Source organism: Aethalodelphis obliquidens, unplaced genomic scaffold (assembly GCF_003676395.1).
Source record: "Aethalodelphis obliquidens isolate GAN/ISIS:26980383/991018 unplaced genomic scaffold, ASM367639v1 scaffold30, whole genome shotgun sequence".
Taxonomy (NCBI): domain Eukaryota; kingdom Metazoa; phylum Chordata; class Mammalia; order Artiodactyla; family Delphinidae; genus Aethalodelphis; species Aethalodelphis obliquidens.
In genome coordinates, this window is record NW_020837974.1 from 7,293,309 (window position 1) to 7,309,689 (window position 16,381).

At 52.7% G+C, this 16,381-nt stretch overlaps 1 protein-coding gene across 2 annotated transcripts in view; it reads left to right on the forward strand.

Annotated features, from left to right (window-relative positions):
- The first annotated feature begins 1,516 nt into the window (after positions 1-1,516).
- COL26A1 (collagen type XXVI alpha 1 chain) overlaps positions 1,517-16,381 on the forward strand; it is a 175,257-nt gene continuing 160,392 nt past the window's right edge. Inside the window, exon 1 of one of the 2 annotated variants that reach the window (XM_027126057.1) lies at positions 1,517-1,810. In XM_027126057.1, the coding sequence (XP_026981858.1) occupies positions 1,653-1,810 (158 nt within the window). In that variant the 5' untranslated portion in view covers positions 1,517-1,652. The remainder of the gene's footprint in view (positions 1,811-16,381) is intronic. The other variant, XM_027126058.1, reaches the window with a different exon arrangement.

A 16,381-nucleotide genomic window follows, 5' to 3' on the forward strand; every position in this document is an offset into this window, starting at 1 on the left:
CAAATCTTTTAGGCCTTGAGAAAAGGATGGAGGACAAGATGAAGGAAGTGGTCCTAGGTGCAAGTGACGTTTCCCATTAGGGGACTGTCCACTCTGAGATGGACTGTTCATCCCGATTCCTAGATGGAAACTCTGGACTTGGGAAGTGTGGAAGTTCCATTTAAAAGGCCCAGGCAGGGGACTGCAGTCCAGTGGTTAAGACTCCACCCTTCCACTGCAGGGGGTGAGGTTTCAATCCCTGGTGGGGGAACTAAGATCCCACTAAGATTCTGCATGCCTAGTGGCCAAAAAAAAAAAAAAAGAAAGAAAAGGCCCAGGTAGGATTTGAGGGAATTGAATGGGTGGTTTGGGGAGAGGATAAAGGGGGTTGGAGATGATATCTTGGTATTTGTACTCAAGAGGGTACATAGGGGAAATGTACATATGGATACGTATTGGGATATGTAAACAAGAGGACAAAAGCCTTGGGAGCGGCCCTTTCCCTCCACATTTTCAACAGCATCCTCCGGTTCTTCCTTTAACAACAGTCCCACAGTTCTTTTACAAAATGGATTGCAGTCCACGGAGCACTTCCATACTTGATGGCTTCTCCCCAGTCCTACTGACATTTTACGGACTAGGAGTTCCCCACTGTTAGCAGGGACAGAGCTGGCCTCAGGACCTCTGCCAACCCTTGGTTGCTCTGGGGAGAATTAGAAAAAGACTTTCTCCCTGGGGGAGTGGGGCACGGGATGGATTTCGGGTCCCCCCTGCTTTGTGCTGGGTACAAGCCCTATGGGGATCCTGTGGTCCAGAAAAGACCAACTTGGGGCCAGGCTGGCCTTGGGCTCAGTGTGCGATCTGAGACCCAGCCTTCCCATCTGTAAAAGGTGGGATTGTGTTACATCTTCCCCCAGCTCCTTCCCAGATACGATGCCTCATGAATCTGTGAGTCCAGGGACAACTTCTCACCCCACATCAACTGCTTCCTTCCTTCCCAGCTGCTTCTCAGCTTAGAGAGACAGCTGGCAAGGTAGAGGCTGGAGGTGAAAGGGGGATAGAATTCTGGGGAAGTCTGGGTGTGCAATGGTTTGGTCAAAAGAGCCTTGGACAAGGAGTGTGTATTTTTTCTGCTTAACTTTTTTGAGCCTCAGTTTGTACCTCTGAAAAATGGAACGGCACCACCTTATATAGAGAGCAGTGCTGTAGGGATTAAACAACATTGCCCAGGTGAACTTGCCAGACACAGAGTGGGTGCTCCGTAAGCACTTGCGACCCGAAGAGGGTTTGGTTGGGAAGGTTCTAAAGAGCGTGTGTTTGGGGACCCAGGCACAAGATCTGGCTTTCGGGGCGCGCGGCTCCCCGGACCCCCAGCGGAGGAGGAACCCCAGCTCTGCCGCCACTGCCGCCTCCTCGGCCCCGGACCGCCGAGGGTTAATGAGAAAGCCCCACGCCCCCTTTGACGGCGCAGAGCCCACCTCGCCGAATTTGAAAAGGCGGCCCTGAGAGGCGTGGGCGCCCCCCAGACATTTCCAGCTCGGACCTGGGCTCCGCTCGCTCACCGGCGCGCTCGCTCGGCTCTCGGCGGGGGCCGCGGGTTCGGTCCGGCCGTCGGTGCGCTCCCGACTGTCCTCCCGCCCGGGACTCCGGGTCCCCGCGGGCGGCCGCGCAAGATGAAGCTGGCTCTGCTTCTGCCCTGGGCGTGCTGCTGCCTCTGCGGGTCGGCGCTGGCCACCGGCTTCCTCTACCCCTTCCCGGCCGCAGCCCTGCAGCAGCACGGCTATCCTGAGCAGGGCTCCGGCTCTCCCGGCAGCGGCTACGGGAGCCGCCGGTGAGTAGCTGGGGGCGGCGGGACCTGGGGGCGCGCGGCAGCCCGGGGCTGGGGGCGCGGGGAGGTGGGGTTTGGGGCTTGGGATCTTGGGATTGGGGGTTGGGGGCGCGGGCTGCCGGGTCTCGGGGCCGTCTGGGGCTGGGGGCGCGGGGGCGGGGTTTGGGGCTTGGGAAGGTGGGATTGGGGGCTGGGGGCGTGGGGCGGTCGAGGACTGGGGGTGCTGGGGACGCGGGGTGATCGTGGCACAGACAGTGGGGGCTGGGGGCTCGGGGCGGAGAGACTGAAGGTGCGGGGCTGGGACTGCGGTGGTCTCTGGCCGCGCCCACCCCCACTTCCTTCCCTTGCTCTCCCAACCTTCGCCCCTTCGGCTCCCGAATCCGGGTGGAGGTGGCTCAGACCTGCGGCGGGGGCGCGCGAAGGGGTGACCGTGGCTGGCTGGGGCTCGGTGGCTCGGTTCCTGGACGTTTACCGGCTCACGTGGCTCCGCCGAGCTCACCTGCGCGGCCGGGGCTTTGTGTTGGGGAGCAGGTTCCCGCGATGCCAAGGCCTTGCATCCGGGCCCCCTACTCTCACGCCGGCCGCCAGGGACACCGGAGGGGCGATTCCGTCCGGTCTTTGGGGCTGGGCCCGCGGAGGAGCCTCGGCTGCGGCTCCCCAGCCACCTAAGAACGTGGAGCCGGCTCCGATCGCATGAGTCCGTGGTGGGGTCGGAGAGGGAGCCAGGGTCACGGAGCCCGCGGTGCCCGGACCCACCCGCGGCCTCCTCCTCCGCCGGCAGGTGGCGCCCTGGCCACCCCAGGACGGTTAGGGCAGCAACTTCTCAATCCGTGGTTGAATTCCCCCAGAAAACGCGTTAAGTACTCAAGTAAAAGTTGCCAAATCCCTGTCTGCGTAACTCATTCGAATTTAGCTTTTCCCATTTAATAGTAATTACGACTCACACGGCTGTAATAGCCTTCTAGAACACACAACATGCATTGGTAGCATCCATCTCTTTTGATCCTAACACCACCCCAGGGTTAGCTATTAGAGTATTATCTTTCCTTTAACGGAGGAAACAGGCTCAGAGAGAGGTCCTCAAATTCGGTGGCAACTCAGGGCTCACCTCTTGTCTTCTTTCTCCAAATCCTGTCCTTTCTATGGCCCCACTCTGCTTATCGTTTATGGAGCAAGGTCCATAAACCTTGCTCCATAAGGTCCCAGTTCTTCTGTCCTCCATGGTGTTTACCAAGCTAGGGAGGGCTACCAAGATGAATTCTGGCAACGTCTTGTATCAAGGAGACAGGGATATTTTGTGTTGAGAAGAGCGGTACACTTAATGGCTGGATAAGGCGGTTCTCAGAAGAGCATTTAAAGTGCTTCAGGAAAATTTTGCATGCAATTTTATTTCCTTCATTTTGTTTGGAAGTACTTCTCCCAGGCTCCTATTAGTATTACTCTCCAAACACCCACAGTAGTGTGGACTCTGCACGCTTGCATAGGAGCATATCTTAAAAACTCAGCTTCTCAAATCGCAGAATGATATGTATAGCATGATCTCACTTATGAAAAAAAATTCGATCTATATCTAGATATCTATCTCTCTATCTCTCTATCTATCTATATCCAGGAAAAAAGTTGGTAGGAAACCATTTTTAGCAGTTACCTATAGGGAGAGACCTGGGGCTGGACTAGGGGAGAGTGAAAGAGGACTCCCATTTTTTCCCTCTGTTTGCTTGTGTCTTGTTTGCATGTTTTACAAGGAGGGTATATTCATGTATTACTTTTGTAATTCAAAAGTGTGTGTGTGTTGGGGGCTGGGAGTGGGGGTGGGGTGGGGGCAGAGCCTCCTGCAGCCTGGACTCTGCATGCAGAGAGGGGCCAGAGGGGAAGTCCATGAAGGGAGCCAGTGAATGGGGACGGGGGTTCTGGCGTTCGGTGGGCTGGAACTTGGGGACTCCAGAGACACTTGGAAAGGATAGTTTTAGCACAAATAAAAAGAGGCCCAAACAAATGTAATCTTCCAGAACTCCTTCTACCAGGCTGGGAGCAGGGAGAAGGTATAATTAGGTTCAGGGAGGATCTGGATGAATTTGTGGAAAATGGATTTCTGAATAGGATATTGGGGGGTGTTAAGGACTTGGGGCGGGTTCCAGTTGCTTGAGATGGGTGTTCCGGACTGTAACTGAGCCCTTCCATGCAAAGCCCTGCGTGGGCACTGTAGGCACCTGATTCAGGTCCGGGCAAGTTATGGGCTGGAGCTGGCCTGGTGTCACATGTTCCTGTGTGTTATTCGCTCCAGAAGCAGAAGCCTTGGGGACGGCATTTGGCACAGGGCTCTTCACAGCTTTGGCCTCTGCTTGGCTCCATACATGTGTTTACAGTGGCTTGGTTTCAGCTGATGGGCAGGGCTATAGGGCTGTTTCTCGACAAATAGTTTTATTTCATGGTTATTGCTCCTGTTGGCAGTTTGTGTTCTCCTTTCTGTGTGTGTGTGTGTGTGTGTGTGTGTATGTGTGTGTACCTGTACCTACCTTCCGGGGCTGGGTGTCTGTGTCTAACACGTGCTGGGGGCATCTTGCTTTGCCCAGGGATGCTCTGCTCTGCTCACCTCCATCACAAGCCCAGGGTGGGCCCCTCTGATGAAGCTATTTTGGCAAAAAGAAGAGGACCCCAATTCCTTAGAGGCCTGTTTCCAGTAGAATCTTGCAGCCCTGTGTTTGGGCCACTCATGACTTTTGTCATCCACAGTGCTGTTCGGATGCCAAATGAAAGCTAAAGGGAAATGTAACGTTAATTGACCAGCAGGGTTGCACAAGGATGGAGCCTCTCAGCTGCCCAGCCCTTCTTCCCAGAAGAACTTCCCAGTATAAGGATAACACATTGGTGAAACTCTTTAATGGATGTATATCTCACTCTTCTCCCCGCCTCCCTCCCCCAATCATTCCCTCCCTCCCTCTCACAGATGGTGATTAGAAGTCTTGTCTGTTGTCTGCTCCTCATATCTGTATCCAACCCTAAAGGGTCCAACATAGCAGCGAGTCTTCCGGGCACGAGGAGTGAGAACCAGAAAGGGGGCCCCGCACCCCATCTGGGGTGCACATCTCCCAGCTGTTGATGGCGAGGTTTTAATTTGGATAAAAGTTAATATTCTTGGAGTGGGAATGTTCTCCTAAGAGAAACCAGAAGAGTGGTGGGACCTGCCTGGATTTTAAGCAGAGGAAGGAATGAATACACCCAGAGGGCGGGTTCGTGGGACAGGGGATGAGGGACAGAGTTGCTTTGTGCTTCTGCCCTGAAGAGTGGCACGCATTCCATAAACCTATTCCTTCTGTACAGGACCCGAGGCATGAGAACAAAGAGAGACCACATACTACATGGCTGAATATCTACAGGTTATGAGTCAAGCTAACGGATGGTTAAATAAGTAGGTCCTATCCTCTAACCTTGATGAGTAATACCTTCACAGTGACCTGGAAAGCCAAGTTCAAATGAGGAATTCTTAGACGCTTTAGAATTCTCCGCTCTGGCAAGTGGTGGCAGGGGGAAGGCTCCCCACGGCCCAGCCATCTTCACTGCTTTTTGACCTTCAACTTCCTGTCCACTTATTGGTTGTTGTGTCTCTTTAGTCTTTTTCATTGCGGGAGAGTCCTCTCCTTTAAAAGAAAGCATTTCCAGGGACCTCCCTGGTGGTCCAGCGGTTCAGACTCTGCACTCCCAGTGTAGGGGGCCTGGGTTCGATCCCTGGTCAGGGAACTAGATACCACATGCTGCAACTAAAGATCCTGTGTGCCGCAACTAAGACCTGGTGCAGCCAAACAAATAAATACTTTTAAGAAACTAATAAAAGAAGGCTTTTCCCCCTGCCATTGACTTGGTGAAGAAGGCCAGTTGTCCTGTAGAATCCCAGGTTCTAGATTTGCCTGACTGCTTCCCAATGGTGTAAATAATTGGAACCTCTGTGCCCTGTATCTCTTCTATGTTAGAGATTAGGTGTAAATGTTTGATTAGATTTAGGATCTTTTTTTTTTTTGACGGTGGTGGGGGAGAACAAGAACGCTTTATAGTTGGTCCAGTGGATCGTGTTATATCATATCAGGAGATGTTATGGATTGAACGCTTATATTCCCTCCATCCCGCAATTCATATGTTGAAACCCTGACTCTCGATGTGATGGTATTTAGAGGTGGGGTCTTTGGGAGGTAATTATGAAGATGAAGGTTTAGATGAAATCATGAAGGTGGGGTCCCCATGATGGGATTTGTGCCCTTATAAGAAGAGGAAGAGAGACCAGGGCGCCTTTTCTCTCTTTCTCTCTCTCCTTCCCATGTGAAGACAGAGAGAACTCTGCTGTGTGCAAGCCAAAGAGATGGTCCTCACCAGGAACTAAATCAGCCTTGATCTTGGATTTCCCAGCCTCCAGATCTGAGAAATAAATGTCTGGTGCCTAAGTCACCCAGTCTCTGGTGTTTTGTTATGAAAGCCTGAGCTGACTAATATGGGAGAGCATGACATTTTTTTCCTGGAGAGCTGGGTGTCAAACCTTCACCAGAATACCACTGCCTGTAGGTTCCCTCCTTCTTTGCTCTCTTTACTTTGCAATTTATTTTGAAGAAACTAGGCTTTGATAGCGTTTTCCTTGTTCAGGATTTGTTTGATTATATCCTCATGGTGCCTGTTAACGTGTTGCCCTGTCCTTAGTGTGTCCAGAAAATTGGAAATTGGATGGGGAGGCTCGATTGGATTTTGGTTCCTTCTCCTCCTCCTTATTATTATTATTTGTTTGGGCAAAATTACCTCTATGGTTGTGTAGCGTTCTTCCATTAAGAATCATATCAGGGGACTTCCCTGGTGGCACAGTGGTTGAGAGTCTGCCTGCTGATGCAGGGGACACGGGTTTGTGCCCCCGTCCGGGAAGATCCCACATGCCGCGTGGAGCGGCTGGGCCCGTGAGCCATGGCCGCTGAGCCTGCGCGTCCGGAGCCTGTGCTCCGCAACAGGAGAGGCCACAGCAGTGAGAGGCCCGCGTACCGCAAAAAAAAAAAAAAGAATCATATCAGGAATCACACAACATCTTGTCATCTCTCCTCTTGTGATGTTAACAGGTGTTGATGATCACTGCCTAGGTCATTATTTCATTAAGGGTTACAAAGCGGTCCTATTCTAATTCTGACATTTCTTTTTCATTTAATTACTGGAATGCTTGCATAAATAATTTCCCGCTTATCTACTATTTGTAGGGAATCATGTTTTGAATTCATTTTTGATTTATCTTTCCATTGTTTCATTTTGCAAATGTAAGTGTGTGTGTCTCCTTTCTTTTTAAAAAAAATTTATTGAAGTTTAGTTGATTTACAATGTGTTCATTTCTGCTGTACAGCAAAGTGATTCATATGTATGTATACATATACATAATTCTTTTTTATATTCCTTTCGTGGTGGTTTATCACAGGATATTGAATATAGTTCCCTGCGCTATACAGTAGAACCTTGTTGTTTATTCCTTCCTTTTTTTCTTATGCAGAGGTGGTTCTAGTAACACTGTTGTGCACTTGGCTTTTTTGTTTCACATTGTACTGTGGAGATTGCTCTAGATCAGGGCATGGATAGCTTCTGCATTTATTTTATTTTTCACGATTTGAAAATTTGTGGTGAAAATACACATAAAGCTTACCATCTTAACCATCTTTAAGTGTACGGTTTGGTGGTATTAAATACATTCAGAGGGTTGTCCAGCCGTCACCAGAATGTTCATCTCCTGCATTCTTTTTTTTTTTTGGCCACGCCCTGCGGCTTGTGAGATCTTAGTTCCGCGACCAGGGATCTAACCCGGGCCCCTGAAGGGAAAGCGCTGAGTCCTAACAACTGGACCTCCAGGGAATGCCCTCCTGTATTCATTTTTGTAGCTCTGTAGTTCTCGGTGGTGCCAATGACTGTGGTTTTTTCAGCAAGTCCCCTACTGATAGACATCGTGTCTTTCTAACCTTTTGTGTCACGTGTAATGCCATAATAAATAGCCTTGTGAGTTATTCATTTCATATTTTTGCAAATGAATCTTTAGGATGCATTTTTTGAAAGCGGATTTTCTGAGTGAAAAGGTAAATGCACGCGTAATTCTGCCAGATAGTGTCAAATTTCCCGCCATTTTGTTTCCCATCAGCAGGTTTTTCTTGGGATACATTTGAAGATGACACTGCAATAATGCTGGGTCCAAATAGCCTTGTGGGGGTGAGAGCGGCCTTCCCTGGCCTATACCACCTGCCAGCCCGACCCACTCCTCATTTGAGGGGTCTGGGGCAAGGGTACAGAGGGAAGCCCACACAGTGTATGTCTAAATATTTAAAAGATATCATTCAAGCTTACGGACTGTTACATAAAATAGATTCTGTCATTGACCTTGACAAACACACCCTTCTCGTTCCTGGGGGTGGGGTTGAGGCTCGAGTTTAGAAGTCTTGCCTCCATGAATTTTGTGTGGGAACTTGGCGGTGCAGGAAGAGCCACCTTCCCCTTCCCTCCGTGTCCTGCCAGATACCTCGCCCTGGTCAGGCCTCACCCACACCCCGTGGACACTCTAGTCCAGCCCAGAACCCCCTCTCCTTACCCTGACAACTGCCACTTGGCCATACCTCCTGCTTGAGTGTGCCCAGCTGTTTGGGGAGGGAGCTCCAGGCCCCTGGGTACCCACCTTTGCTCCATAAGGGGGGCTGTGGTCTCTGGAGGGTCATGTCCCCTCGGCCCCATGGTCTCCTCGCCCTGTGGGGTGTGGTGTGGCTGGAGAGGGGCCAGATTGGGGTCCTTGAAACCTCAGTGCCCAGGATGGGGCTCCTTTTGCCCAGGTTTAAGGCAGTTCTGGGGGGATGTGGAGTGAGTCTTGGGGATGGAGCAAGGACACGTGTGCCCTGAATCCTCAAAAGTTGGACAGCCTTTCCCCAGATGTCCACGGTCAAAAAAGGCTGCGTCGTGGTGACAGAGCTACGCTGTGTCCAGATGTTCCCTTCCCGTGTCCTCCCTGCCATGTCCCCCGTTAGACTGTGAGCGCCAGGTGGGACATCACCCACCTGTTTGCGACCCAGCCTAGGGCCCAGAAGAGAGTCGGGCTCTGTCGGTTGTGTGGAGTGAACCGGATCGCATCCACCACGGACCCACCAAGGCCCTGAATCCAGAGCGGGTGTGGGTCCCACGGGGGGTCACTTTGCAGTCCCAGTGGCACGGGTCCCATACTCTGCGTGGATGTAAAGACCCCTTTCAGAGATGACGGGGGGTTTTGGGGAAGGAGGCTTCAGGGTGGCTCCCAGGGACTTGCTCGTGCTGTTTTAGAAGCACAGCTATATTCTGGCCTGACGTTGGGGTATTTACCCATTTTCAGACTATTCTAAGAAATGATGGGATGGATTTCAGAACTTGCTACTGCTTACGGTTTTCCGTTGAGAAATTCTCTGGGAGTCAGGTTTGGAAAGGGTCTGATCCCTGCTATGATGACAGTGCTGGACCGCGCTGTTTCCTCCCCATTCTTCTTGGTCCAGCCTCTCCATCCCTACCCCCGGCTTCCCAGGCAGGGCCATTTGACCAGTGCAGAGGCCAGGGTGCAATGCTCAGCAGGGTCCATGCTTGGAGTTTAATGCTTTGCGCTCACCATCTCCAAATTCTCGATACTCTCATTCTTAACTGTGTGCTTTGTAAGTGAAGTCCGATGGGACCATGGGGCACCAGGAAATTGACCCTCAGCTTTGACCATGACCCACCTCTCACCACCTCCTACCGTCTCCCTGGGGTGGGTTCTCTGCTACTCACTCCCCACCCCTCTGGCACCCCAGGTCCACCTGGCCTCCCGCTCTCCACCCCTGCCCAGTGCCCGCTGCCACCCTCTGCCTCTGGCTGGAGCCTGGGTGTGGGCTCAGAGAGGGCTGGGATTGGGTGTCTGCACCCCGTGCCACCCTGGAGTGGGACATGGCGGCTGCAGTCCCCGCCCTGGGCTGGCAGTGCTACCGTGTGCTCAAAGGGTGACTCAGCAGGGGAGAGCCTCTGGCCACACCGATCCTAGTGTGTCCTGGGGAGAGACTGCAGTACCCTGAAGCGTTGCCCATCCGTCGTACGATAGTGGGCCCCTGGGAAGGCGTTACGCCTGGCTTCACTTCCCTGCTCCAGACCGGGGCGCTGTGCTTCAGCCCGCTGGCTGGTGGGAAGGGTGGCACGCGCACTTACACACCGTGGGGTTGCAGGGAGGGGTCTGCACTTGCCCCCCAGAGATCCCTGTGCACGAGGGAGCACACATGAAACACTAAACAAATGACAGGTCGAGAGAGACGGAGAGACAGAGACCCCAGAAGAGAGGAAAACACTTTGTATTTTACTATTGTTAATGACCCAGCTTTTTGAATGAGGGGTCCCTTAACTTCAGTTTGCCATGAGTCCCACAGATTATTTAGCTGGTCGTAGATACAGCAGGGCGCTGACTGGCTCATCACGATGAACTGGGTGATTAAAGAATTGGGTATCCAGACCCACACGTGACTCAGGAAGTCTAGGTCCTGGAGAGCTGTATTTAATGGCCTCCCCAAGCGGGTTTTATTTTTTTGGATGCCACCAGGTTTAGGAAGCACTGCGTGGAGAACAGAATTTTTTGAGGTTCTTTCATCATGACCCATAGTAGGAAATACCTTTTATATGATGCCTGAGTCCATGCGTGCGCACTTACACACACATACACACACACCCCCACACACCCCCAAGTGCACACACACATACCCCTGAAATAAGTTTCACAGAATCATGCTTACTATTACCATATGTGATACTTACTTTTTTATGGTGCTCTATCTAGTTCATAAAAAAGTGCCTGCCAAGACTCAGAAAATTGATTCCACAGCCTCTCTGGCTTAAGACCTGCAGTGGGAGACCCCGTGCCCTGGGGGAATTCAGGGGTTTTCTGGCCCCATCACCCCAGTTCCCCCGCCTGATTCTCTAGACTCTGACTCCAAAACCTCTTTCTTGTCCTTTCTGCTGAGCTGAGGTGCTTGGCCTGTCCGCTCCCCACCCCATACCTCGGATCCATCCTCTTCTGGGGGCAGTCACACACCCCCTCCTTCAGGAAGTCTTCCTGGACTGCTCTGCTCCCGTCTCTGTGGGCGGCTCCCTGCGCCTCCTGTAACTGTGATTGCTTGTGGTTTTTGTACCGAGAACTCACTTCCTGCTCTCCTTCCCCGCAGATGGAATCATTTCTCCTACCTGTTTCGTCCCTAGCGTGGCCCTGACGGGCCCACCTGGGACATGAGTGCATGAGCCGGGCCTGTGCCCTGAGCCTGGGCTGCCCGCCATCCACCCTTGCCTCTTAGACATGTGAGCTTATCCAGGCTGGGCATTTAACCACCCAACCTTTTCCGATCCCACTGTCGGTGGGTTGTAGGCTGAAGCTGGGGGCTGAACCATGGGGGAAGGGGTGTTCTGCCCTGAGCCCTGAATGGGAGGGGTTCTCTGTAAACTCCAGGGGGGTGAATGATCCCCTTTCCACCCCACCCCCGACCTGTGGGCCTTTTCCCTGCCACGGATCCAGGTTCCCTGGAGCCTTACATTCAGGAAGTTACTACAAGCACCTACTGCCTGCTTGGTGCTGGGGGTAGTGAGATGACTGCTGATTCAGACTCAGCCTCTGCCCTTGATGAGCTCGGAGGCTGGTTGGGGAAGACCCAGGAGCAAGTGTGGAATTTGCTGTGACACAAATGTGTGCAAAGTGGGCCAGGTAGGCAAGGGATGTATGAACAAGTACCTGTTTAGGGGAGTTAGGTGTGTGGGAGTTTGGCGTGTCTTTGTGCCTTGGTTTTCTCCTCTGTAAAATGGGGATGATCTACTTCATAAGGTTATTCTAGGCTTAGATGAGTTAAAATTAATAAATTGCTTAGAGAAATATGTACTAAACATTCTGTTCGTGCTTGTGGTGTATGGTGTGCTAACCTTGCAAAGATTGCCAAGAAGGGGGGGGTTTGCAAACATATGAGGCTGTGGAATCCTTTTGTTGGGATGACGTTCCAGACTCCATACCTTGGGAAACGCTGGCCTGGTGGACCAAGGCTACATGCCAAGGCCTTTCTAGAGGAATCACGTTTGAAGTGGGTCTTGTAAGGTGAGGGGGGGGTGTTCTCTGCAGTGACTGGGGGGGGCATTTCAGGTGGACAGGACAGCTGTGTAAGGGCTGGGAGGCGTGACGGTGTCTGACATTTATGGTTTGTGCAGTTGGGTTCAGAGTGGCTGGACCAAGGGCTGCGAGTGTGGGACAGGTGGGGCCTTCGGACCCTGAGGGTGAAGCCCCTTTTCTGCCAGCCCTAAGGAGCTTGGGCTTTGGGTCGAGGCTTGGTCACAGTGGGTCCTGTGTCAGCGTTACTGGTATGGAGGAGATGGGGCCGGAGGAGGGAGACAGCTAACAGGCAGTGTCAGGAACCCTGAAGCAGGGCTGGGGCAGTGGGGAGGGAGCCGCCGAGTGACGAGCGCTCAGAGTCTGTGCAGTTGGCAGCATCTGGCCACTTGCTGGACCACGGACAGGCCAGGACAGGTTGCAGCCTGGGGCTCCTGGACTTTCCCAGTGCCTGTGGGATGCCAGAAGCTGGCTGTTTTGCTTCCTGGAAGCTTGCAAAGACTCCCCAGTGTTTTCTCAGCTTTGAAAAGGCAACAAAGCGTGGTGTTCGCGCACCTTGTGTTTTTGTAAAGTACTTGTATTTTTAACGTCTAGTGCAGGCTTGCGCGTATCAGGTGTTCCGTGGTTGCTTTTTGAGCAGGTGAGTGAACAAGTGCCTTGACCTCTGTCCTCTGGGAAGCCGAGGGGGTGGCCTCTGTCCCCGGGCAGTTCTGTCCTTCTGAGAGGTCCTGGAGTGAGGTCCTTCTCTGTGCTCCACCCCCCACCAGGCCAGCTCTGGAAGCCACATTTAGGGGAGCCACAGAGGCCACCCACTTTAGGGGGTCCTGCTTCTTCCTTTGAAGTAGGATTGGGTGGAAAATCACATGGAATGGCCTCGATGTAAATATCTGGTGAGGCCTTTTCTTAAGGCCCCGGGGTTTTCTGAATCTCCTCGCCCTTCCTCTGGCTCACCTCTCCCCCCTCAGCCTCTCTGTTATTTTAAAATCCATTCCCAGAGAAACAATTCCTATGGCAATAAGAACACGGCTGCAGGCTTCTCTTGGCTTGAACTGGTCCGACACTTCACTGCTGCTTCGAGAGTGTGCAAGCTGGACCCAGACCAGCTCTGCCTGGAGCAGGGGAATAGAGTAACAATAACTAACTGTTAGAGGATTTTCAGGAACCCTGAAGCAGATCCTATGGAAGGAGACACACGGCGCGCTGTTTTCCTCTCTGAAGAGTCAGGGGTCCCCAGCTTCCTCGCCTGGGCTTCCTTTCCCTGCCTCCCTGAAACCAGGGTCTACATGTTTCTTTGGTGGCCTGGACAAGACCACCTTGAAAGAAGCTGGACCCAGTCCAGGTTAATTCTGTAACACTTGGGCAAGAGGCGGGGGCTCCCACTTTCTGGGCCTCTGTCTGCCCTACCCCCAGCCGCGTCCGGAGTGATGGGCGGGAAGGTCAGAGCTGGCCAGCTGACTGCTGACCTTTGCCGGCTCCCCTGCTGCCTGTAACGATGTTGCCAAGCTTGTTCCGTCAGGTGTTAATGGAAGTTATGAGAAGCAGCCTGGGAAATGCTCGTGAACCAAGCTCAAGGGTTTCCTTAAGAAAGAGGGAGGGTGTGAAGACCAGGCTCTGGAGCCAGGCGGTCTGGGTCTGAATCCCCGCGCTGGGTGGCCCTGAGCGAACCATCTGACCTCTCTGTGCCTCAGTCTCATATGTAAAATGGGCGTGGGTTTACTTCCTCAGGTCGTTCTGGGGCTTCGATGGGTTAATGTTCGTAAAGGGCTTAGAACAGTATCTAGTAGACACTCTATGCAGCCCCATGAAATGATAAAGGCTTTCCCAGAGTGGGCAGTGTGATGATGGACCTTGCAAAGCTTGGGGAAAAGAGGAGTTTCGCAGACATCTGGGACCACTGGATCCGTTTCTGGGGAGCGTGTTGGTTGGTGTTCCAGACGCGGTGTTCTGGGAAACGCTGGCCTAGTGGGTCAAGGTTAAATGCCTCAGCAGTTATGGTGCCCTCTGCCTTTTGCAGAGGACCTCTGGCTGGGCTCATTTGCAACCTCGCCCTGCAGTTGCCCACCCTGGGGCTGTGGAGGAGCCGGAGAAACACAGAAGGGAGGGTCCTGTCAGGGTTTCGGAATCCCTGAGAGCCCGCTCAGGTTTTCAAGGCCAAGAGTGAGGGACGGGGGCTGGTCCTCTCTCCCAGCAGAGCTTCCACCACTGGGTGGGGTGGGGCGGTGGATGAACACAGAGGGTCGCCCTCAAAGTATGACTGGGGAGCAGGTTGGAGGGTCTGGGGTCCTGAGATGCCCGTGGCGAGTCAGAGACTGACGAGTTCTGAGGAGCTTTGTGTCCCGGGAGTGTGACAGCGGAGGGGACCCTGTGTGGCCCCAGGATGGGGGAGAAGGGACCGGGGGACCCACAGTCAGGCCAGTGCTTCCCTTCATTGACTCAACGCCTCACAAGTAACCTGAAACTAATAGGATTGGGCTGAGATCAAATGAGGAAATGTGTTTATTAAATATGCAGGCTCATTATTACTCAGCGCAACCTGCTCCCTGGCCGAGGGCCCCCACCTTTGCAGCTCCCTCCAGCCCGAGTCCACCCTCTGAACAAGCCTGGGGGCACCAACACTTGCAGGAGGATGGATGTTTGCTGCGCGCGCATGCGTGTGCGTGTGCGTGCGTGCGTGTGTGTGTGTGTGTGTGTGTGTGTGTGTGGTGTTGTTTGCACCCATGCCTGGCTGCAGTTTGCAGCTGAAACATTTTAGGTCTTTGAAAGGGTCTGGTCCCCTCCCCCTTCTACATTCTGGAAGGTCAGGGACTGTGTGACATTTGCTGAGAAGTCCCCCAGTTCCTAGCACGCAGGAGGCCCGGCAGAGGGGCTTCTCTGCTTGGAGCCATTGTGAAAGGCTCAGGCTTCCCTCTTCCCCAGAGAGTACCTTCTGGACTCTGGCCCTGCTGCAGGTTGCCCGCTGACCCTGCGGCCCTGCTGGCCCTGGAGGCGCCAGGGCCTTTGGGGAGAAGGTGGCAGTTTCCCTCTGACTTGGCTCCAGCTGTCTGCACCCCCGCCAGTTGCCTCTGGCATCTGACATTTTTGTCATTCCTGAAAGGGCTTATCTGGGGAATCGGCACTTACCTCTTCCTGCCCCTCCCTGATTGACTTGGCCAGACGGCTGATTCTCCCTTCTGAGAGGTCTCAACCTGCCCGGACACCCTCTATTTCTGGGGTCCTGGGATCCTAGGCCTCTGCAGGGTTTGCCAGGCTCTCTCTCTCTTTTGTCCCCTAGCCGACGATGACGATTAGCTCAGATCCTGAAAGTCTTCATGCAAGAGCTCTGAGTACGTACCTTCCTGGAGAGGCAGCTGAACTGATGGGAGAGACCCCGATATCAGGGGCTTGGAGGGAACCCAGTCCAACCCCGTCTAGCCTGCTTCTTGTCTCTCTGGGTGCTCTGCTCATCACTGGCTACCTTTTAATCTCAAGCTGCTTCCTGCCTCAGGGCCTTTGCACTGCCTTGATCAGATTTTGCTTTTTCTTGGCCTAGCTAGTTCCTGCTCAAAGCTTAGAGATCCGCTTAAACATCACATCTTCAGGGAAACTTTTGCTGGCCCCCCTCCACAAGGTAAGGTAAGGTCCTTTTGTTAAGCCCTCAGAGCTTACTCTCGTATTAGAAGTTCATGATAACTGTAAGTCAATCCTATAATTAATTGATTGATAATTAGTTAATAGTTGTCTATCCTATGACTGTAAATTCTCCAAGGGCAGGGATCTTGTTTGGTGCTGTATCTCTTGGTTCTTGCAGAGTGCCCGGATCACAGAGAGTATCCAGGAAAGGTCTAACCACTTTGCAGGCTGTGTTAGCTTCCTACTGCTGCTGTAACAAATGGCCATAAACTTTGTGGCTTAAAACCGCACAAGTTTATTACCTTACAGTTCTCAGGGCTAGAAGCCTGAAGTGGATCTCCCTGGGATAAAAGGTATTCGCAGGATTGGTCCTTCTGGAGGGTCCAGGGAAGAATCCGTTTCCTTGCTTTTTCCAGCTTCTAGAGGCTGCTGGCACTCCTTGACTTATAGCTCCTTCCTCCATCTTCAGAGAGCCTCCTCCAACCTCTCTCTCTGACTCTGATCCTCCTGCCTCCATTTCATAAGACCCTTGTGATTAGGTTGGGCCCACCCGGTTTAATAATCCAGGATCAGCTCCCCACCTCAAGATCCTTAGTTTAATCACACCTGCAGAGTCCTTTTTACCACGTGAGATGATGTATTCACAGGTTCCTGGGCTTCGGATGGGGCATTATCTAGCCTACAGCACAAACGGAAATGAAAAGTGAAAGATTTGGGGCCTTGAAGGGTTGGATTGAGCTTAGATTTCAAACAGTATTAAGACTGAAAGTGGATTTGAGCCTCAAAAACCTGTTAAGACCCAGCCGAGTCATGATAAGGGCATAGCCTTCCCACTGAAGTCTTTACAGAGGCTG